The 25,365-nt window shown below is 33.5% G+C and overlaps 1 protein-coding gene across 1 annotated transcript in view; it reads left to right on the top strand.

Moving 5' to 3' along the window:
* Positions 1–25,365, top strand: part of LOC100544338 (ryanodine receptor 3-like) — an 85,189-nt gene that overhangs the window by 31,937 nt on the left and 27,887 nt on the right. The window contains exons 14-21 of the mRNA XM_031553762.1: positions 7,739–7,858; positions 10,910–11,017; positions 14,926–14,997; positions 15,964–16,042; positions 18,811–18,923; positions 19,357–19,456; positions 21,092–21,185; positions 24,503–24,577. Of these exons, the coding sequence (XP_031409622.1) occupies positions 7,739–7,858; positions 10,910–11,017; positions 14,926–14,997; positions 15,964–16,042; positions 18,811–18,923; positions 19,357–19,456; positions 21,092–21,185; positions 24,503–24,577 (761 nt within the window). The remainder of the gene's footprint in view (positions 1–7,738; positions 7,859–10,909; positions 11,018–14,925; positions 14,998–15,963; positions 16,043–18,810; positions 18,924–19,356; positions 19,457–21,091; positions 21,186–24,502; positions 24,578–25,365) is intronic.

The following is a 25,365-nucleotide window of genomic DNA, read 5'->3' as shown; positions in this document are numbered from 1 at the left end:
AAAAATTAAGGGGAAAAAAAAAAAAAGGTGTAGGAAACAGATAATGCACCACAGTAGAAACTCAAGTTATTTCATATATATGTGCATCAACCTTGTTGATCTTGCCTATCAATGGTACCTGCTGGATGCTTGCAAATTTGCAGAAAATGGTATACTTAACAAAATGTAAAGGAATTATAGTGAAATTATTCCAGAAGATATCCAAATAGTCCTTTTTTTTTTCTTAGGCAATGGCTCTCACATTCCATTTTCTAAAGCATTTCATTCAGAAATATTAACAGGAGTGTAAAGGTATACATTCTACTTTTATTGCTGTCTGATGACTTGCTTATTTTGCTTTGCTGATGACCTGATATAAGATATGTAAGTATGTTCCAAAGTTGAGATCAGGCTTTGATCCAGCCACTGCTGAGGGAGTAGACTGACAACGGAAACCCCTGTTCTATTTTTAAAGTCTCCTGAGAACTGTCAGATGGCGTTTCATGAATTTCCATCAAATAATTGCTGTCATCATAAAGATCCATATGTAGTGAACTGACTGCATTTACAAAGGGAAATTTGTGTACTTACTGAGGGAAGAAAGGCTTTTAAGTTTTTAAAAAGAAGTTTAAAAGCAACTGGTTGCAAATACTGGAAGTGTGCTGAGAAACCAGCTGCCTGCTACTACCACTGGTTTAAGGTTTGTCCTGGAGGCTGATTTTCATAATTTGCTTTCTGTTTTGTGATGGCTTGCAACATGACAGTTGTGCCTAGGTACCCCTTTGTTATGTGACTGGCAAACACTGTGTGACTTACCACATAGCGTTTGCCAGACAGATTGTATATAGATGTTAAAAGCAAAGAAAAGCTTATAATACATTTACGTGACCTCCTCCTAATTCAACAGCTTGGCCGTAATGTCTCTATTTTGGGACCAAAATATTTGTTTGGCATGCACATCTTGGAGATCCTAAAGAAATCTCAATTATATTGCAGCATAGCTGTATAAACATTGCAAGAATGAAAAACATCACATGAACCTTTTTTGTTTCATAAACTTTGCTTGAGTGCTTGAGTATATATATTAGTAAACAATATTTCTAATATTAGTTTACTAATAGTAATAGTAGAAATAGTAAGTAAATGATCAGTCACTGGGAAAAAGATTTTCAATACTATAAGTGAATACTGCCAAAAAAGTATCCTTCTAGCAGTTTGGCAAAATGTAACTGCTCTAACTTGTAAACAGAATTGAAAGTTCTGGAAAAAGAAAGTATCTGTTTTGCTGATATGATGTGAGACAACAAAGTGATTGACAATGTGGAAAATGTTTGAGAATTCTACTACTATGAAGCACACTTCTTCCACTTTTGAGGAAGCAAAGTTTTGGCTAATGCTAACACCAGCAGCAAAGCTGAAAAAAAAAACATTATTGTATCCTTAATTTTGAAACTGTGAATCGAACTCTGATAAAGACCATTAGAATGTAATAACCATGAAAGATTATAAAATTAGTCTGTGGCATGTGGAAAATTTTCCACTGTAATGCATTTTATAATGCTGCAGTGTGAACCTGTTTAACCAATTAAACAGGATGAAGTCTTACCAGTTCTCTAAACCATTTAAGAACAATCCAAGTGCTCAGCAGAAGTACATTTCAGTTTATGGCATTCCTCTTAAGTCAGTAGCATGCAAACATTCAGACAATGTTTTATAAGAACAGGCAATTATAAATGTACATCAATAGATATGAGATTAATCTAAGAATCATAACTATTTCTTAGATGCTGTCTGTCAAAATCTGACTGTTCTTATTAAAACTTGAAGCTCTTAATAATTTTCCAATAGAAGGAAAATTATGGAACTATTAAAGATTTAACCTTGAAGACTTTTAAGTGAAAAATATTTCTTCATGTTTCTCTTTGCTACATTTCATGTCAAATGCTTTTGTCTCTCTTTGTGCTTATATATATATATGTGCATATGTAATATGTATATATGTAATGTGTATATACGTATACATATACGTGTATACATGAAAACAGAGTTGGACGCACCTTTTTTTTCCCCCCCAACTTCTTAAAGTCGTATGAAAACTGTTCAGAAGTAAAATGTCATTTTAACCTAGTGAATGTGAAAATTGCTGAGCAAAAACTTCCTTAAGTCAGTGTCAACCCAGATACTGACCTAAGCTGTGGACTCTAACAACTATCTAAAGCATGTTTGAGCATACAGTAGACAAGAAAGCTTACATAAAGATTATGGGATGTTAGAAAAGCTACGCTTTAAGAGACCTTATAGGGCATATATTCCCTTATCAAAGAAAAGTCAGACCATACCCAGGTGACAGTACATCCACAGATGTTGATATAACGTTTTTTAAACAAACTCCACTCCCTACACAGGGTCAGTTTTAGCACTCTGATATCCTCAAGCTTTTCTAATAACCAGCCTGTATCTTGCTACAGTCTTTTATACTGGTAATTCTATCTTGCGCGTGAGAAACATAGTATTCTCTATGATCTTGGCATAGCTTTTTATATGTTTATAAACTTTTTATCATACCCCTAATTTAATATTCTTTTATTTCATTAAACCACAGAATCACTGAGGTTGAACAGGACACTAGAGCAGGTTACTCACTGTCCAGTTACATTTTAAGCAGGGTACTCTATAACCAGTCTGTACAACCTGCTCTACTGTTTGACTGTGCTCACATTCATATTTACTGATTATTTTTCTTTTAATTGTGACTGTTGTCCTTACAACATATTCCTTACTTACAAAGCTGGCTTCTCTTGAGCAAACAGTCCTGTCTTTCTTAGCTGCTCTTTTTATTATTTAGTCCAAATAGTTGCATATGAAATTTGGTTACTATGTTTTTTTTTAAAAAAAACAAAATATTAGAATGGGAAAAGATTCAAGGAAAGGTCAGATGTGTGATTAGATGAGGAACAACTGTCTAGGCTAAGACTTTTCTGCCTGCAAAAGACAGGCTGTGTGTGACATGAAGATAATTTTCATCAACTGTTGTGATGCAGGAACTTACTACTATTAAATGGAACTAGTAGGAACTGCCCTCAAAACAAACACAGGAATTCAGTTTTTCTAAAGCTGAGCTGAGAAGGTTGTGAGCTTGAATTCTATATAGAAGCAGGGGGAGACTGGACAGGCAGAGGTCTGATGGAGGGGCTAGCCACTTGATGTTCATAAGCCATACTTGGGGCTGAAAATTTTCTGTCCTGAAAATGATGTGTTCATCCACCTTGAATTTAGGAGGAAGTTTTTCAGGCAAAGGGTGGTGATGCCTGGAACAGGTTGCCCAAGGAGGTTGTGGATGCCCCATCCCTGGAGGCATTCAAGGCAGGCTGGATGTGGCTCTGGGCAGCCTGATCTGATGGTTGATGGCCCTGCCTGTGGCAAGGGGGTTGAAACTAGATGATCATTATGGTCCTTTTCCACCCAGTCCATTCTATGAATCCTGGGTAATTGCATAGAAATCATAAGCAGCATAAGAAATTCTTGCCACCTTGAAGTCCTCGCCCCTACCAGGCGCAATGCAGTCTAGATCTTAGCAAAACTAAGTTGCTAACCTCTACCGAATGTTACACTCCAGCAAGCGTTTATGCATTCCTCTATTGTAATTTCAGCCATGCCTCACTCTCCCTTGCTTAAGATTCTTCTAATTTAGTCAAGTTCAGGAGAGTTGGAGGTGAGTTTTTTGTTGTTTTTCATTTACTTTGTTTCTTTTTTCTTTTTGTATGTGTGTGCATGTTTTATTTTTTCTCTGGGAGAGGAAAATCCAGATTCATATCCTAGGGGCAGCACTCTTGTTCAAGTTCCAGCTTGAAAATAGCAATAGTCATTTGTCTCTCAGCTAGAAGACTAAGATTATTTTTTAAAAGGGCAAAAGATTGTGTTTTCTATATTGGATTTTTAGAAAATCCTATTTTGAACCTATTTTTACAATAGCTATGCACTTTATCTTTGCATTTTGGACTAACTTTTGCAGAAAATACAAGTGCTTGGAGACAACTTTGCAGTGAGACCATTGAACCTAAGGAAGCGTTGGGCACTGATGAGTTTACCAACCCCATCTCCTGTAGTAGTTGGAGCATTTTCAGCTCTGACTGTAATTCCTTATTTGATGAGAAGAATGCAGCAGTTTTAGAAGGCAGTTTTCTGGTGAATTATATGTGTTCTGCAAGATCATTCCTGAAAACATGGAATGAATGCAGACCTGTGGAGAAAGTATTCTCTAGCTAGTGCTCAAATGTTAATCAGCATGTTTGCTTGCATCTGTCCTACGGTTTGTGATACAGTAAGATATATACGAGTAGGTTATTTTCTATCAAAGAGGGAAGATGGCTCTGCATTTTCATTGTGAGCAGTTTTTGCAACAGTGATCTTTATTTGGCAAGTGTAACAGTGTCGTGGTAGTCAGGGCTGTGAAGGGCATCAACTTGGTGTAGGATTGCTTGTTTCACCATAGAAAACAGGAGTTTTGAGGCTTGTTTGCTTTTAGTTATAGAGAGTGTACTTTTGAACAGTTCCACACTAGCTTTGTCTTTGAGTTAGTGGTTCATGTGCTTCAACGTTTATGTGCAGCTGTGAGTAAAATATAAGAAAAATATGCATACTTCTTTTGGGAAGCAGCTACTTTCTGGAATTTACAAGTTTTAACAACAAACCTGATTGTGTTTCTGCAGGTGTTTTTACTGTCAATTTTATCAGTTCATTTTCATTATTGAGTATAGAGAACAGTAAGGTTGTAAATCTGTTGTTGAATCAGTAGGTAACAAATGAAATGTAGTGAATGATTTTCTAGCAAAATTTGAGCATTTTATAAAAAAATGTTGATGTGCATGCGTGTGTTTAAGATGTTGATGGTTTTGTGCTTCTTAATGTGACACAAGTTTATTGTTGAATACAGCTTCTATACAAACTTAAACATATTATCTTACTGATTATAATTCTTAAATATTGGATATATATGCTACATAAATAAAGAAGCAATTTCAGCAGCTGTAAAAGTACATTTATTCTCAAATCTAGAGTTGAAAAATGATTGAACTAAGCAGAAGCAAAGTCATGCCTGCAGTGCATCAATTCTTCTTGATCACTGATTCATTTTGCAGCAAGTGAAGTCATTGATTTAATTAAAATCAGTTTTATATGTTTTGGCTAATTACCACATGGCAATACTCTCAATTTAAATTTACCATTATTATAAAATCTGAGGAGAAAGATGGCTTGAAACCTGAGATTAAATACTATAATGAATCACTGAGCTGTGGCTCAATTATTAAAAAAAAGTCTTTTTTTTTTTTTTAATTATGTGGATTGCATGCTTCTTAATGCATTGCTGTTGAAGTGCACCTGCAATAAGTCTCCCAGGTTGGGAGGGAATGTTGATCTGCACTACAGAGGGACCTGGATAGACTGGATCTCTGGGCCAAGATAAACTGTATGAGTTTCAATAGTGCAAAGTGCCAGGTCCTGTATTTTGGTCACAACAACCCCAGGCAACCGTAAAGTGTGGGGAGGAATGACTAGAAAGCTGCCTGAAAGAAAGGGACCTTGGCAGTCAGCTGAATATTAGCCAGTAGTGTGCCCAGGTGGTCAAGAGTGCTAGTGGCATCCTGACTTGTATCAGGAATGGTGTGGTGAGCAGGATTAGGGAAGTCATCCTGCCCCTGTACTTGGCACTGGTGAGACCCCACCTCGAGTACTGTGTTCAGTTTTGGGCACCTCAGTACAGAAAGGGCATTTAGATGCTGGAGCAGGTCTAGAGAAGGGCAACAAGGCTTGTAAAGGGCTTGGAAAAAATCTGAAATTTCAGTAGAAATACTGTGTGTGCACAGTGTGTGGAATGAAGAATACTTAAGCATAGTAGATGAGGACAAGTACAGTTACAGCTGTGCATAAGTCATTTAGTGTTGCCATTGAAAAGTGCAAATCTCAATTTTATTCTAATCCTTGGTATTTATAAATTCACATTTTAGTATTTTATTCTTTTCAGATCTGTGAAATGTGTATCCTCTAAGGTTAATACAGGAAACAGCTGATTAAAAATGATTTAAATGTTTTTATTTTAATCTTATACTTTGTTCCGATTTTTCTCCAAAAATATATACTTCTGATACATACTTCTCCAAATATATATACTTCTGATTCAACTTTGAAAAGTTCATTTAGAGAGAGAAGTAATAGTATTTTATTTACTATGGGTTTTTTTCCAACTTATGGTGCTTATGAATGTTTTTTTACTTCTAAATTTGTAAGCTGAGAATTTCTGAGAATTACAGAAATTGGTGGAGAAATAGCAGAGAAAAGAAAATGAATTGTTTGAGCATTACTTAAATAATTCTGCTTACTTCCTAATTTACCACAGATGTTAGCTTTTCGATTTTTAATATATACAATTGATGAATTTCCATACAGTACAGTTTAAAATGTCATTCACTAGTGTGCGAAGCTAGATAAGGAGATACTGTCAGTAACTGCTGATTGGTTAGTCTTAAATGTAATAGCTATCCATTTTAGTAGTAGCAGTAAGCAGGCAGTTAAGTGTTACTTAAAAGAAAGCCACATAACTTCCCCACATGTGAGGAACAACACAAGTGAAAAAACTACTTTTGAATTTTTATTTTAAAGGGCACTTCACTTAATTCCTTTGGTGAAATTTATTTTGTCACTTCAACCTTTTATTCCAAGTGTTAGTAGTTGTTCTCCTGTCATAATATTTCAGTTGCATAATAGACTGGAAAAAGAAGTGCTGTTTTTAGAATGTAATTGTTCAAGTGATCTCTTAGTTCAGGCGGCTGTTCTGTATCTGCTTTGAGTATAATAATTGACACAAGTATAGCATAGCTGGATAGGACACTGACATATCATATTGCTCTTGTTTTGTCATCTTCCACCCCCTTAAAAATTTCTAAGGTGGTGTATTTTGGTGAACACTTAAATATCTGCATAAAAAATAATTTGTTTTATATGCTATTCTATGACTGGTCTTACTCTTGATTAGTGAGCAAGCATTGGAAATTAAGGTGTATGTTTTATTTCTGCTTACAAGTACGGCACAGTTGAACACTAAAAATAATCTAATTTGACATGCTTATATCAAGTTTAGTATCACATGTTAAGTGGTAAATAAGGGCTTGTCACATTGTAAGTATCTTGAACATTGCATTATGTACTAGTTTGTAAAAGTTTGGTATAATTACGAGAACTAAACAATCAGGCTGTTGTACCTCGCTTTTTCCACACTCATTCTCAAAATATGTCTGAAACATTTTCTTATGAAAGAGAAACTTCTTATTCATTTCAGTAGTCACTTGAAAAATGGCACTTGGATCTTTGGCTGTACAAGGTTTCAAAACTAAATGAGACTTTTGAAGTTAAGTTTGTGCATCAGAGGACATGCTGCGGTAAATAAAGAAATATATATATATTTTAATTATTTTTTAATTTTTTTTTGTGACACTAGCTGGCACTGTTAAAGGAACAGAACACTTCTCAAAATCCTGGAGATATAAGCTCCATGATACTTTGATGCTTTCTTGAATACAAATGTGTGCAACTATGTATATACACATAAATACAACCTATATGTACATATATTTAGCAATTATAGAAATATAATGCATTAAATTTCAAGAGATTCTGTCTTCCAGTCCTTAGCATGGGTGTAACTTTAGTGTATGTAACTTCCAAATATTTATTTTTTTTTCCGTTCTCCCTTGTGTTGTGACAGGATGACGAAGTAGTACTTCAGTGTGTTTCCAGTATTCACAAAGAACAAAGGAAGTTTTGCTTGGCAGCTGAGGGACTTGGAAATCGCTTGTGCTTTTTGGAACCAACGTCAGAAGCTAAAGTAAGAAGTAGATTCTCTCAGCTGATGTAATTGATCAACGACTGTTAACTTACTTATACATTAGTATATTTAATTGCAGTTTCTTTACTGTGATGTTAGATGTACTCTTTGTATTCTTGTCTTTCTGTGACTACAACACACGATTTTTTTTAGAGATTCTAGAAGTACTTTGAGGCATACTTATTTATTAACAGTCATAGCCACTAGTCTTAATTCTGTACCTGAAATGCTTTGTATTTTCAAGAGTATATCTTCAGTCTCTTATTAAGATTTAAGTTCAATTAAAAGCTTCACTTTATGGCCATAGTTTCAATTATCTTGCGCGCTCTCTCTCTCTCTCTCTCTCTATATATACTGGACTACTTTCAGAAGCACTGTCACCTGTTAATTACTGATGTTAACTGTTACTTCTAATCATGTTGATTAAGCAGAAAGTTGGGATAGTTATTAAGTAACTTAAAAGTTGTGAGGATAACAGCTGTCAAAGGGGAAACAAAAAAAGATTAAGGAAGAACAGAAAAAATAGAATAGAAGGAGGAGCTTGACATGAGAAAGGAGGAGATGAAACATGAGACCTGTACTAAAGCAAAGCATTAAGAACAAGGGTAGTTTCAGGACCTACTCCCTCTGTTCTGCTTACTCTCTGTATCCTGTTACTTTTCTTTGTTTTGTATGTTTACTTATTTTCTTCCTGAACATATATTTCTCCTTCTGTTTTCTAGAGTTCTCTGCATCTTTTCTACTGAAATGCTGCTCTGTTGTTCTATTTTTAGTCTAGGTATTATGACTAGGTTAAATCCAAAGTGTTTGTTATGCAGTATAAGAAGTCTTTCTTTAACTCATATGCAAAAACTTACTACTGATAAACTTGCATTTCTTTGCATTCCAAGTGGTTATTTGTGATCATTTGAAGTATATATATTTTACAAATGATCAATTATCTTTCACATGATGAAGGTAAACTGTTGTCTTAAAATTCTTGAACAATTGGGAATTGTTTAGTAATTGACAACTCAACTGTAATGTGGCGTATGTATTTCTGATAGAATCATAGAATCATCAAGGTTAGAAAACACCTCCAAGATCATCCAGTTCAACAATCCACCTACCACCAATATTTTCCCACTGAACCATGCCACATAGTACAGCATCTAAACATTTCTTGAGCACCTCCCTGGGCAACCCATTCCAGCCACCTGACCAGTCTTCCAGAGAATAAATGTTTCCTAACATCCAAACTGAATCTTTTCTGGCTCAACTTGAGGACATTCCCTCTAGTCCTGTCACTGATTATACAGGAGAAGAGGCCAAACCTTACCTTGTCACCTCTATAAGAGCAATAAAGTCTCCCCTGAGCCTCATCTTCTCTTGGCTAAACAATCCCAGCTGCCTCAACTGTTCCTCATAAGAGCTGTGCTTCAGACCCCTCACAGCTTCACTGCCCTTCTCTGGACACACTCTAGGGCCATGATGTCTTTCTTGTAATAACAGACCCAAAACTGAACATAGTACTTGAGGTGCAGCATCATCAGCGCTGAGTGCAGAGGGACTGTCACTTCCTTGCTTTTGCTGGCAGCACTATTTCTGATACAAGCCAGGATGCCATTGGTCTTCTGAGCCATGTGGGCACACACACTGTTGGTTCACATTTAGCTGAGCTTTGACCAATACCCCCAGATCCTTTTCTTCCCCACAACGTGGAAGATAGTGTGTTTCCTCATCCTAGTCTAAGAAAAGGAGAAACATGTTACTGTACAATTCCATGGAACTTCTTCACATTCGTGCTTTAGCAACAGATACTATCATATGAGCTTATGAAGTTTGTTTAAATTTAAGAGGTTCACAGAGCTTATAATGTAACCATTTTGAAAGAGCTAACCAGAGAGATCTCTAAACTGATAGTCATAACTGAGAACAAAGAAGAATTTTGTACAGAACCAACCGTGGTTGTTGATTTGCTTTCTGTATTGTGTTTAAGTATATCTTCTTTCCCTTCTCACCTTTTCAAAAAACATCTTTATCAAGAATTTTATTCTCTCACACTGATTTAAAAATTCCTAAATCATATTTCAACTTTAAAATGCATGATCTGTATCATTAAGTCACAAACTACAGAATTTTTGAGGTTGGAGAATACCTATAGAGATCACCAAGTCCAACTTCTTCTTCAGCATAGGTTCATCCAGACCATATTGCTCAAAACACTGTCCAGTTAGGGTTTAAACACTTCCAAGGAAAATGATTCTACAGCTTCTCTGAGCAACCTGTTCCAGTGTTTGACCATGCTCATGGTAAAAACATTATTTTCTCACACTCGGATGGAATTTCTTGAATTTCAGCATGTGTCAATTTCCTCTTGTCTTTTCAATGGTGCCACAGAGTAGTTTGGCTTTATAATGTCCTGTCAGGTATTTATATACAGTGATAAGATTCCCACTGAGATTTTTTTTTTTTTCCACATAAACGTCTTTTATTGGGCATATTAATGTTAACAGATGGAAAATGATGCTATTCCTTTTTGAATTAAAGTTTGATGTTTCAAAATCAGCAGTCATTGTTGATTCAACAGAATCAACAAGAATTCAAGAAGGTCTCTAAAATAGGTTATGTTATTAAATCATAGGATTCTGAGTCTTTGATGTTTAGGAGCATCTGTAAATATATTCAGAGTTTAAGCTTTATACATCAGATAATATCATCCACATTTTCTTTTTTTTTTCCAATGATATCAGAGAACAAATATAATTTTCATGGTATAAATTTTATGCAGTATTGGAACTAGATAATCTTTGAGGTATCTTCCAACCCAAGCCATTCTATTATTTTATAAATACAATTCTAGCAAATGTAAAGTTACTGTAGTGACAAATTCTGAAGAGTGGATTTATGTTATTTTGTTAAAAGGAGGTTGCATGCATCTCAAAAACAAACAAAAAAATCCAGCAGAAAAACAGATGTTAAAATCAAAATACATGGTTTCAAATAAACTTTTCATCACGTTTATTATACTCTGCTCTTTTGTTCTTACATTGTTTTAAATTTTTTTTACAGTATGTTCCTCCAGACCTTTGCATCTGTAACTTTGTCCTTGAACAGTCTCTGTCTGTAAGAGCCCTTCAAGAGATGCTGACCAACACAGGGGATAATGCCAGTGAAGGGGTAAGTAAATTGACATCGAAGAATGTTAAGTTTCTGAATGTGATTTTTTTTTTTAATTTCTTCCCTTGTTCCAGTATTTTCTAGATGAGGGAACTGGTGAGATGGCAGATTCTTCAGTTTTCCTTTTTTTCTTAGAGAAGTTAGTGCTCCACTGCCATAATAATGTTACTTTTTAATATGGCATTGAGGAATGGGTGCAGCTAGCCTATTGAAATATTTACAGATAACCGTAACATCATCTTCAGAGATCATTTATTATCATCCATCCTCAGCTGGCTACTGAGAAAGGGAAAAAAAAGAATCCTCAGACTGTCTGGCTTTTATAAATCTGATGAGAGTATATGAGTTGGGTTTTGTTTGAGTCATAAATTATTGTCATAAAAAGCATTATTGTATTAGAATGCTATTTATTAATGAGGAAAGCAAAATAATTTTGTCATGATGATGTAAAATTCAATTTCATTTCTCTAAGCAAAGAAAGTTTTTGAGGTATTTGGAGTTATTTGACCTATCTTCTCATGAAATAACCAGCTGGGAATTATGTTCTATCAACAAAAGAAAGGGAAAAATTTAAATCTATGTGATGAGTTCAGATTTAAGTACACACATATTTCTATTTCTTTCTTTCTTTTCTTTTCTTTTTTTTTTTTGGTAGGTGTGTACCTACACTGCTTTATTGTAATTTTAAATGACTTAACCTGTGGTAAGAGGCAAGAACTGCTGAATAGAAATAATCATTTAATAGTTTTGTCCTTTGGGTTTATTATTTTTTTTACTGTATTGTTATTATAAGCCTACTTATTGGAATGCTTACAATGTAATACAAAGTGAGATTGCAAGAAATTGAAATGTAGCTGTATCTGCATTTGTTATTACAAAAGCTTTGATTGTATCAGTTCAAATCTAAGATATCCTAAGAATCCTAATGTCCTAAGAAAGAAGAATTTCATAAAAATAAATGTACTTTATTATACATGATTTATTATCAATAAAGCCATGAAAGATAAAAATTTATATACAACTTCTATTTGTTTGACAGAATGGGACAATATTACAGGTAAAAATTAGGCCTAATAGAAGCCTCAGATGTAGATTTGTATTTTGAATGACCTGCATGCTCATTTCAGCAACTTGTCAGATGTTCCCCTATCGATGAGACAAAGTAATACAATGAATTGTGTTTTCCACTTAGTTTGTCACTAGTCTATTTTTATTCATGTTTAAAAATTTTAGGATTTTAAAATAATAAGTAAATTCACTTCTATTGTTTTCTTCTCCTGTTCAGTTGAACTGTAGGGGAAAAAATAGAAATACCACTTCTTAATAGGAGGTAAAACATTATTAATGAATTAATATTTAATAAGATTTTACAGTGTTTATTTCTTATGACAGATTCTACAATGAGTGCTTTCCAGCACCATGACTGGCACGAAACTTGTGTAAATTAAATTCTGCATTCCACTTTCAGTTAGAATTAAACATGGTAGTAGTCAAACAAATGTCTCTTAAATTTCTCGTGAAATTGTTGCAGGCAATCTCAGTACTATATCTCTCAAAATTCTGTTGATGTTTGCTATATCTCTCAAAATTCTGTAGCCTGATGAGATTATGTCAAATCAGGGTGTTGCTGTCCTCTATGATGCTGTGCTTGAATGGATTTTCCAGAATTGTTGAAAAGCCTGTGAGGAAGACTTAATTTAGTTGGTTTTACTGGCTGTGAAGAATATTATGCATCCTACTCTATTATCTCTACTTATCCTCTGCTTTCTTAACATAATACTGAATTCAAATTTTATTACCTTGAGAATAGAGCATGAAAAAATTCTATGCATTTACTTACTTTTTGGGACTAAATGTCAACCAACTACTATGCAGATAATCTGCAGAGCTAAATTGTTCAACATAACTTTATCTTATGAGGAACAAGAAAACTTATGTTCTCTTTGAGCCACCATTTTTCTTTTTTTGAACTTGCATACAGAGTTAAGACTTAGTTGCATTATGTAGGAAAAAAAAAAAAAAAACAACCAACAGATGTCTGATGAAGGAACCAAACAAAATCATAAGCAATCTCATTAAAATCTTAAGAAATTTACTCAAAAATACAAATATATATATATTTGCTCAAATAGAAATTTATGCTGAATTTATATCATCATGATGAGAGATTTCTTTTGATTTCCTTCTGGAATTCCATAAACAGAGTTCTAGTATTTCTTCATTTTTTTATTGGTATCATAGAAAATAATCAGAATAATGTGTAGGAAGAAGGGAAATTGTATAATTTAAGGAAATGAACTATGTAAATAACTCCTTGAAGGGAAACCATTATCAGCCTGTCTTTGTAGGAGAGATGCTCAAACTCTCTGACCTTAGTAGACCTCCTCTAGACCCACTCCAACAGCTTCACATCTTCTTTTGCTGGGGGCCCCAGGCCTCTTAAGCGTCTCCAGGTGGGGCCTCATGAGAGCAGAATATAGGAGAGCAATCACTTTCCCACCATGCTGGCAGCCCTTCTTTTTATGCAGCCCAGGATAGAATTAACTTTTTGGGCTCCAAGCACACGCTGCTGGCTCATGCCTATCTTCTCATCCACCGGAACCCTTAATTCTGCAAAATCTGTAGATCAGAAGCAACTAAGCAAAGGCTGAGTAACCTGTTTAGGCTGTGGAAAAGAAGACTGAGAGGGGATCTGATAAATATTTATAAATATCTACAGGGAGGTGAGAGGGAAATGGATGAGACCAGGCTCTTCTTGGTGGTGCGTAGCACTAGGACAAGGAGCAATGGCCTGAAACTTGAATGAAGGAAGTTCCATACAAATATATTTACAGAAAGGGTGGCGGAGCACTGGAACAGGTTGCCTGATGAGGTTGTGGAATCTCCTTCTGTGGAGATATTCAAGACTCATTTGGATGACTATCTTTGCAACCTGTTGTAGGGTTCCTGCTTTAGGAGGGGGGTTGGACTCGATGATCTCTTGGGGTACCTTCCAACCACTGCATTCTGTGATTCTGTGTTCCCAAAAAGTCTTGCTTCATACATTGAGGATCTAAAAAACAAACAAACAAACAAACAAAAAAGTTTTTAGTTTCAGTAGAAAACACAATAAATCAGCAAATTAATCTCTTAATCATATTATTTATTTATTTAAATTTCAATTAGCTTATTTCTTCTAAATAATTAGTGAATAAGATGATAGATGAAGAAGGCTGAGGGAGGCAGACTTGAAAACCTGCAAAGCCTGTTGTCTGTTGTAACTTTCAGGTTAAAATTTTTCCCTTGGACTTTTTTTTTTCTGGTGTGAAAGAGTCAGAACATGTTAAATTCTCTGACTAAAGGGATCACAAAGAAAATCCAGTTTTGCTTACTCTGATTTTGTAGTACATTCCCATAAAATAACAATTTGTGCTTCATTGAAATTATGGATGCAGTTGCTTTAATGAATCTAATAAATGCTGAACATGACAATAGCCCTACTTAGTAGCTACGCTTCATAAGAGCTTAAAACATTTGCAATAGTTGTATTTTTTTATTCTTTCAGAATTTGTGTATGTATGTATATATATTTATTTATTTATGTTTTTTAATGCCTCTGAGAAGTTTGTAAAAAAGGTAAGTATTATTATATTTCACTTTAAACATTTTTTTTTTAATGCTGTGATTTTATTTAATTATGTTAAAAATTACATTACAATAACAAGCTGTGGCCAAGAACATTTGTTCTCTTGGCATATATTTGGCTCTTGCTGTTTATGATTTTTGTGCAGCATAGGCATTTCATAATTTGCTTGAATATGTATGCTTTTTTTAACTTAAATTAAAATTGCTCTTCACATCGTCACATAAATCTGATTGTAATCCATGCAGTGCATTGGTGTTCTAACCTTCTCTACAACGTTCTGTAGGCAGCTCAAGGTGGTCACAGAACTTTGCTGTATGGCCATGCTATACTACTTCGACATTCATTCAGTGAAATGGTAAGCAAAAATGCACTTGCAAGGAAATTGGTAATATGAAACATAATACATAAATAGATGTATTTTAAATCAAAATAATTATATAAAAATTCTGAATAATTGTTTTTTATGTCATCCGTACTAGATTTAAAATAAATAAATAAATTGAATAGCTTGTGGTGTCTCAACACGGTGGGAGTGGTCTTTGTTTTAAATTTAGATTGTTCAAATCCATTTCAGTCAGAAAGCACTGAATTTAACCATAAATCCTATTTTTCAGGAATCCATTACAGTGATCATTCCATTAGCAAGTTTCTGCTAACACAAGTGAATTTGTCATAATATGCGTTGAGTTTTCCGTCATAATGCACAAATTATTTATTCCCAGGGATTGTGCCCACAAGCGTGCTAGCTTGTATAAATTTTATTTTACTGTGTTGCACAACTGGAAAATTTTAACTGCTCGTGATCTCTGACTTATTAGTGGCTACGCAAGTATAATTAAGAGAGGTTGGAGAAATGAGAGATCCTCCCTCCTTTTTGCTGTACTAGAACAGTTTATATTAGTCTATTGTATTTGTCTTGAATTTCTGTAACTGCTTTTTATAAACCATACGAATTGTAATTACCTTGATTTACCAGGATTTTGAAAGTATTATTACTGTCTATGGTATGCTGTCATAGGCAGGAAACCTATCGCAATGAGACTATACTAAGATGTTTGCCTATCCCTATCATGAACTTTTGAAGCTTTGGAAGGAGTTATATTGTAGAAGACAAATATGTGCTGAATTGAAAAATATTTTGATAATTTAAGGAAACTGGGGAAAGCATATTTACAAATAACACTATTCTTTAATTAAAAAGAAAGAAAAAAACACAGGCCTGATAGTAAGGTATGGTAATGTGAATGTATTATTAATTATTCTGCATGTGTGATAATAGATACTGTTGATTTTGATTTTCAATAACTCCACTATTTTTCAGTATTTAACTTGCTTAACATCATCAAGATCCCAGACTGATAAACTTGCATTTGATGTGGGACTACGAGAAAATGCAGCAGGTATGACAAGTTATTTTTGAAGAAAAAATTTTCGGACATCTCTGCTTTTAGAAGATGCATTGTGATTAAATGTGTGTTCTTGTAAGCTTGTGATTGCCATGTGTATCTGTTCACTAGAAATACATTGATTGAAAGTAAATGATGAATATCAATATTGATGGCTTTCAGTAAATGAACTGATTTTGCATGAGTGTAGAGCATCTTTGTAATTAAACTAATTTGCCACAACTACAGTAAAACTAGTGATAATGACTGAAGTAAAAATTTCTGTTGAATAAAATAGATTTGATGCATTAATTTTCTACTTGTATAGTTGGACCCTATCAGTAGAATAATTGTATGAAAACATCATCTATCAGTTCATTCATAATATACATTCTAATCACATGACAAAAGAAGCTGGCAGTTTGTAATGCAGAAAACAGGAAAAAATGCAATGAGCACATTGGTAAAACAATTGAAGAAAAATCATAAAATGGATCAAAATACTATCTCATTGTAGAAAAGATGCATCACAAACAAGAAATGATAAAGTTTTAAAAATTAATCAGTTGCTTTCAAGGTGTACTGTCAGACTTCTGCTGATAAAAATGAGATTTCATGATATCATATATCAATAATAAGATACCACATTGCTTAGGGGATAGGTTAAATTAACTGAAAAGCAATTAATTTGCAAGGTATCACAAACAGGCTTAGGTTCTGTATATGTAGTGTTAAGAGTTACTAAGTGATGAGTCCTCCACCAGAAATAATTAAATGACTCTGTAGTACACACTAAAAGACACACACTGTGAAGGAGAAATCAATGTACCTATACACATTCCTCATTAATGTGACGCTTCATGTGAAGATACGCCAGTTCCGTCAATATCAACTTGTACTTTCTGTTTATTTTTTCATTACTTTGAAAATAAATTAAAAGCAAAATTAATTAGACTAATTAGATTATAAGATTAATTGATGATGGAGAGACACTGTAGTGTAGATGTTTAAAATATTTGTGATCTTTGAAACTTCCTTCCCAAATGACATTGTCTACATAGGTCACTCTAAAAGTAATGCTTTCCATGGAAACTTCAATGAACAGAAAGAGCTCAAAACAACAAAGTGTGTTAGAGCAAATTCTCAGCTACAAAACATTATTTTTCAATGTAGTCACCACTATTAGTTGTATATTCTCACAGCGATGAACAGGAGCCTGTGTGATGTTGCACTCATAAAAATCTGCATTGCCATCCAGAACATGGCTTGTCTTTTGCACTGCTGTCACCACTGCTAAAAAGCACCACCTACCATCTCTGTGATGGATGCTCGCATCCTGTATTTGGTCCCTATAAATGCTCATCAAGTGTCAATGGGTGTCATATATTATGCATGGGAAAATAAAATTTTACACCTTTGCTTCATATGCACTTCCATCAGACACTGTTTTGTCAGGCTGCCCCTCTGCTGCCATCTGTCACACTGCAACAAAATGTAACAGAATATTGGTAGAAAGGTTCAACCTCTACTGCCCTACCACAAACATCTGTCTTTAACATTGTGGGCCAAAATAATAAAATAGGAGGTGTTACTTTCAGAGCAACCCAAGTCTATGTTATCTGCATGGCCTGAGTTTGAATAAGTCAGGTTTGTCTTTCAGTAGTAGCTCTGAAGAAGTTTCAGACTTGTGTAATTGATTGCTGCCTTAGACAGAGACCATTTTCTTTAAGCATGTTGGTAAGGGGAATGTATGTGTTCTCTCACTCAGATAGTAGTTCATAGTTCTATTGTTTTTGTTTTTGCTTTTTTTTCAAAATTATCATGTGTGTATCTGCTTGTGCATTTGAAGTTTTTAATACATGTAGTTGGTAGATATCTGTATTGGTATTTATTTTACTATAAGTATACCATACCAAGAAATCCTTAGACATGTATGTAATACATAAAAAGTAGCCTGTAAAAGGTGTGATTAGCTGTTTTTCTGTGCTGAGAGTTTTGACAACTACAACATGCTTGTACAGCTCATAAACTAACCATCAAAATGTTACTTCCTCTTGCCCTTCTTTTGACCCATGAAAATGTTCTTTTGAATCAGTTTCATCCGTATACAGCAATTTTGGCCTGGTGAATATTGATTCAAAAGCCACTGAATACTTCAAAGGAGTCACTTTGGAGGACTTAGTACTTTACACTTCTACGGATGTAACTTTTCTTTATTATCTTCTTTATAATCATTTTTGTAGTTTTCATACTTTAAGAATGTTTTATGTGAAGTTTGAAAGTTATTACAAAGGTTTTTGCACTGTTCCTTATGCTACCAGCAGTATAGTAAAATTATGGAGTATTTCTTTTAGTTCTACAATGTTATTGTAGCTTAGAGTGGAAGTGGTACAGAATATTGTGAATATAGATATGGACATTAAGGAAAAGACGACACAAAATGTGATCATTAAGACCAAGGTAGCTTCAGCACCAGCAATTTACTGGTGCTGAAGGAAAATTTGTTCTAAGCATTGTTTTGTAAATGATTAGTGGCTTTAACAAAGCAAGCAACAGGAAATAACACCTTCAGTTATGGCAAAGATTAGTTGCCAAAAAAACAGTTTTGAAAAAATTGAGAAATTTGAGTGGATAGAAAAAAGCAATGAGTTGGCTTCGTATGATGAATGTCTTATAAAAGACGATTCTTCATTAGGTTGTTTCAGTATTGCCCAAAAATGTCCTTAAGTTTTGTGGGAGTTATCTGTTTTGTATACTAATGATAAGTACCTTTTGTCATTTAGGTGAGGCATGCTGGTGGACGATACACCCTGCTTCTAAACAAAGATCAGAAGGAGAAAAAGTTCGAATAGGTGATGATCTTATCCTGGTTAGTGTGTCCTCTGAAAGATACCTGGTAGGTTTGTTTTTCAAGCAAGTGAATCAGATGGTGGAAAAATATAATCTGCTGGGAAAGTGTTGGGATTCTTACAAATGATTTTTTTTTTTTCTGATCTACAAAATGATGTCTGGTTCTTATGTATTTTTTTTATTTTTTTTTCTCCATGAATAGTTTTCTTCACACTAGATCATGCTTATTTTCATGCCCTTAGCCTTCAATATTCTCTGTCTAGGGAAGTTTTTATTTCTCTTAACTGGAATATTTCTAAGTTGTAGCTGTAGAGTGCTGGTTAGAGTTAAAAAAGAATCATTTAAAAAGCATGTTCCTACTAATTTTTAAAGAACGTATGTGTGTCTATGTTGTTTTGTATTTTATTTTGTTGAGGAAGTATATATCAAAATATTTTTAAGCACAATTTTCACTGTTTCTTGTTATCTTCTTGTTTCAGCATCTCTCCATGTCAAATGGAAGTATTCAGGTGGACGCCTCCTTCATGCAGACACTTTGGAATGTACATCCTACATGCTCAGGAAGCAATATTACAGAAGGTTTGGTGTTTATTTGTTTAGAAATTTGTACAGTTTGAATGGCTTTGTATCATATTTCATGAAGAGTGAATGAATGAAAACACCTCAAAACATCAAACAAAAGAGGTTATTATAGGAAATGAGCATGGGATGATAGGAGATTAATGGAAGGGAAAATGGGGAAATACAGATTCTTCAACTGAGTTAACTGCTGAAAAGTCAAATGAGTAATCTAACTCTGAACTTACAAAACATAAACAGTTACATGAGAAATGAAGACCAAGCGAGCAACAGATGAGTTCATGGCCTTCAGTTTAATTTTGGGGAATAAGGGCTGATGAGTAAGAAAGTCAGTAAACTTAGATTTTGCTGAGGAATTTCAATAGCCCTGTGCCATGAGAGAATAGAAGAGACGTGAGGTACATGCAAAATGGAAAACAGGTTTCTTGTAGTTCCTTTTTCAATATTCTCATCATGTTTTCTAAGGATACCTGCAAATTATCCTTTCTGGATCTCATAGCCATGCTTTTTTATTGCCTCTCTCTAATAATCATTGAAAACGAACTCTTTAAGTACATCATATTAATCAGCCTTAAATCCCACACCACGTGGTCTGATTTCTCACTATGTCCTTTACTGCACTTCTCAATCACGTTTGAGAAATATTACCTTATTTGTGTGCGAAACATCTTGTTCTGTAGTGAAAGACTCATTCAGTTGATTTTGCTCCCTATCTCAATGCCATCCTCTTCAACAGTCTATCGCAAGATTACAAAGTCAGCCAAGTCTGTATATTCTCAAGAAGTTTATGAGAACTGAAATTGTATGTAGTGACTCCTGTAGATTTCCATGGAGGACTGTGTTAAAGAAAACAGAACTGAAAATGTCCATGGGACACACACAAGTAAAGAAAAGGAAAAATGAAATCATATGATTCATACACAAGTTTTTAATATTATTTAATGCAGAGAATAGTGGATTTTCAGTAAAACTAGATCAAAATAATATGCACAGTGTAAAACATAAGAAAATCAGTACTTTTTAATATTCCTTCTAGCTTTTAAGAAAAAATATGAAGCATTCAAAGTACAAAAGAGAATACCGAAGTAACACGATGAAGTAAATAAGTCTCACAACAGAATCTTTGTGATTTATGTCAAATAATTTTGATAGAACAGAATACACTATCCTGATATTTTTCTTAACGTTCTTTCTTCATTTTGACCTTTACAATTACTGGCAACAGGATAATTGCCTGTTATCATTTTTTTTTTAATTTAAGAACTGATATTGGATCAACAGCATTAATATGAGTTTCATTCTACTCTTCCTACTTTATATATTTGTTCTTTTAACAAATTTGGCTTCTACATAAAGCATGCAATTTTCACAACAGTAATTATGCATTTTTTCCATTTCCTTTTCTGTTCCAGACTTCTAATTTGATTTTTAAATGTTAAGAGATTGCTTTCCTCTTATCTTTAATTTCAGAATAAATATTTTGCGGTAACTGTAAAGATACTAAGAAATAATATACTTTTTCACAGAGGTATTATTAAAATTAAAAATTAATGCAGTTCTTTTTATTTTTTATTTTGAGAATGACATTTTGGGATGGCCAATATAAACTAATGAGTGAATGTGATTCTTCTGCAGGATATCTTCTTGGTGGGCATGTAGTACGTTTTTTCCATGGTCATGATGAGTGTTTGACAATTCCTTCTACAGATCAGAATGATTCACAGCAAAAGTGAGTGGTAGTGCATTTTTATACATTTTCTCTCAAAAAATAATTATGGATCATTAATTGTCAGTTAAATTTAAGATTATATAAGTTATATAGGTTCAATTGTCTTGATAGTAATTTTTAATTAGACAGAGACATTGTTATAATTTGAGAGACTTACTAAGCAGAAAATGAGTTGTAAGTTCTTGTATTTCTGAAATTTGACACCAAGATTTCAACCTGTTTCGTATGCTACTATAAGCTGAGGTCAGCAGGCATTAATGGGAACATTTTAATAAAAAATAAATGCGCTAAAAAAAATCTCTGTAAGCCCAATCTCTACAGCATATTTCATATACGATATATATTTTGCCATTTGAAAGTTCTTTTTCAAATTGCACGAATACATTGATAATTAAATTGTATTACCTAGCCTAAATCTCTCTTGTATTGAACTTAAATGTACATCTATAACGTATAATGATGATTTATTATGACTAGAATTCAACTTTGCATTTTGATGATAATCAAAAACACAGCAAAATAATTATTTCAATATTTAGAAAAGCAACATTAAAGATCATACTCAACAAATAAGACCTCTACACCTGTTGTAGCAAATCAGGTATGCTTTAGGGAATATGATACCTCAGATAACAAATTAAGTGAAATTCTCAGTTTTAAGTTTTCAATTTCTACACTTCTGTTCAGTGAAAAAGTCTGCAGATCCAAATTGAGTGTTAGAGAATATTTATTAGTGACCTTTTCTTTCTGTTCTCTATCTATGTGTAAATGATTGTAAGTTCGCACTGAGCATGAAATATTCTTAAGTGGGCATATCAATTATAATGGCATAACATTAGTGAAAATGTTAGGACCTTGATATGTCATGGAGATTAGATATCAAATTCAGATAATATTTTCATCACCATCTTAATGAGGTTAGAATAGGTTCAGAAGTACTATATTGTATCTAAACCTGTGTGTATGTAAACCAGTGGTAAACTGATCATTTTAAAGTGATTGATTTGGACTTGTCTTATTTTTCAGATTTGTAAGGTGCATAATGGTATAAGGTCAAGTTCTTACTGGGTTGTAGTTGTAGAAATCATATTTTTCTCCCACAAAATAGAATTGATATGTGCAAAGCAAACAAACAGCAATAGGAATGAGAGTGAGAGTTCTATAAAAATAATGATTCTATCTCCTTACTTAATCATATCTATACATTTTAGTGATACTATTAAACAAGTTTCCTAAGTTATACAACACTGATAATTGCTCTTTTTATGGAAGAGACATTTAATTTTCTGTAGGCTTCTGTTATAGAATGCTTCTTATGTTCATATAGGGACTACCCTCTTTTGTTACAAGATTAGGAAAAATGCACACAATAGTCTTTCTGCTAGTCAGAAAGGAATGTTTTGCAAAAACACAGAATAGGATGGATGAATGGATGAAATGAAGGAGAAGCTGAAGAAAGCATGATGTAGATGTGTTTAAGAAAAAGCAAAAATTATTTTTTCCTTGCAGCATTATTAGCATAAGACCAGGTCACTAAAGGCATAATAGTATTGCACGCAGAAAAAGCTGGAAAAGGATTAGGGGAATTAAACAGTATATGTGTTTAAAGGAAAGAGGTGAACAGAGGAATTTTTATGGTAGCCAAGTCAGAACTTGGTGAAGACATGGCTGAGTTGAGTCAAGCAGAAATAGAGAAGGTAAAGGAGAGTGGAAGCAAATTACTAATTCTGAACTTGTCTAGAGAAGAAGTCAGTAGGTTCTTCCATCATTAGAGTAACACCAGTAAGGCAAATGGACACAATGAGGATCTAGGATAAAAATGAAAAATTTGAAATGGTTATTATGTATTCACTATATTCATTTAGTTTGAAATGAAGATGATTTGGTTGTTGGTTTCTTTTTTTGTTGCTTTATATTTCAATTTTAGAGTATATGAAACATGGAATACAAAAAACATAGGAAATGCTGTTATCTTTTCTCTGAGAAATTTATATTTTTGCATTTATTGTACACAATCATTTTGAATTTTTTGGAATTGCATCCATGTTCTTAAATGTGACTTCTATGTAATGAATAGATGTAGACCTACAATTCCATGTTCTTATAAAGATACTCTTTGTAAATGATATGTCATGTTAGTTTATTTTGTTTTAATATATAGATTCTTATTACTGATGTTAGTCAAGAGTCTGATCATTAAATATTCTTCTCATTAAAAGAAAAGTTTCTTATGCACTTGGTCAGTTAAGAAAAAACAAAGCTTTCATTTCACAAGTTGACTTTCAGGTCCAGAGGCTGCGTGAGAATAAGGCTAAACAGATCTTTTCTCCTGATAGCTATTAAAAATAAAATTTGACAATCTGAAAAGACAGTTAAAATTCTTGATTTCAGAACACTACTATGTTTTAGAACAGACCGCATAAGAGGTTATGATGTTGCAATGTATGTATATAGAGTAGACAGAATATTTTGACTGAGCAGGAAGGCAGATATTAAATTCCCTTGCTGCACGTTTTTGTTTGTTTGTTTGTTTAAGATAAGTAAGAACAAAAGGTCTAGCTTCCTTAAAAGATAGTGTGAAACAGTGCTGTTCACAGGAATATATGTGAGAAATATTGTTTAACTTTCAGAAATAATTCAAATTTTGTAATCCAGGCACCAGAATTTGTGTAATCTTTCTGATATATAAAGACTATAGGATGTAAAATGCTTAATATTAAAGTTTTCATCTGAAAACTCAGGACTCAGAACTTCTAATAAAGAAAACCTTTATCTGCTGTACTAATAGAAACATATTTTATCTGTAATATTTATTCAGAGTAAAGATTATAATTCAATGTTTTTGTCTTCTTATTAGCATTTTTCTCTTTTGTTAGAAAGTTAGAAGCAATTCTAGCAATGGTATGGCTGATGTAGTATTCATGCTGATTATTGTTAATTTTATAATTGCGTGTAATTATTTTTAATATTGTGTTTATATTTTAGTGCATTAGTAATTTAAATTAATCTACTAGAAATTTATGAATTACATAGTTTTATCACTAAGATACAAAAGAATTTTCTCAGCCAGTTTGAAAATAAAGTATTTTATCAGCTTCTGAGAGAGAATAGATTAGTCTAAATGGCCTCAAATCTTAACTTGCCTGGGACATTTGTATACTTGATAGTGTTCTCAATGACAAGTAAAAATCTTTTTTTTTGTTCATCTTCATTCATTGAGCTAGCTGGGAGTCCTAGATGGTTTATAGAACTCAGTCCTCTGAAAACTAAATAGCGCAAACAAAAGCAAGAGGATGATCTTCTGAATCTTTCTGTAGGAAAGTACTTTATGAAACTGGAGGAGCAGGTGTTCGAGCGAGATCTTTGTGGAGAGTAGAACCCCTTCGAATAAGGTACAGGTTTTCTTGGATTTCTTAGTAACTTTTGTTAAGCTAACTTCGATTTCACAGAATCACAGAACATCATTAATATATTTGTCCTGCTGTACAATAAAGTTAGCCTGCTCGTACTCAAAATAAAAAGTAATTTATCATTGATACAATGTCAATATTGCAAGACTTTTTCATCTGTACCCCATGTCAAAAATAATGTTGCCTATAAGATACTTATGCTTGAGAAGTTGCTGCTTAGTTTTCATTTATAATTTTAGAAGCATGTGTGGAAGTCAAAACAGTAATATCTCTCATGGATGTCTTTCATAGCCACAGTCTCTGTGGTTAGTTATCTCTTGTTGCAAATGAAATGAAATTTCTCTGTACCATAAGGGTACTTAATGTCAACTTTGGCCTTCTGCAACGCCTGTTTGCTTTACGCTTGGTGTATTTGTGATTACAAATGAAATGTGCTTGTAATTAACAGAGTTATTCTACATCTTAAAGGAAAATATACTTCTTTTGAATGTTGAGTCCTTCACTTAAGTTTAATTCATTTATGCAGTCAACTGTATTATAGTAGTTAATATGAACGTTAATATTTTTCAGAAAATGCTCTGATTTTTAAAGATAGTTTGTAATATCCTAATGAAACAGGGAGAGGTTAATGAAGCAAGAAAATTGCAGTGATTGCTTCTGTCCAAGGTTCCATTAACAGAAATATTACCAGTTTTGCATCTGATGTGGTGCAGATATTGAAATCAAAAGCAGAAAGGACTTTCTATATAGATATAATTTCTAATTTCTGA

The sequence above is a fragment of the Meleagris gallopavo genome, chromosome 5 (genome assembly GCF_000146605.3).
Source record: "Meleagris gallopavo isolate NT-WF06-2002-E0010 breed Aviagen turkey brand Nicholas breeding stock chromosome 5, Turkey_5.1, whole genome shotgun sequence".
Classification (NCBI taxonomy): domain Eukaryota; kingdom Metazoa; phylum Chordata; class Aves; order Galliformes; family Phasianidae; genus Meleagris; species Meleagris gallopavo.
The sequence above is the reverse complement of the archived record's forward strand: the minus strand, read 5'-3'. Positions and strand labels throughout refer to the sequence as shown.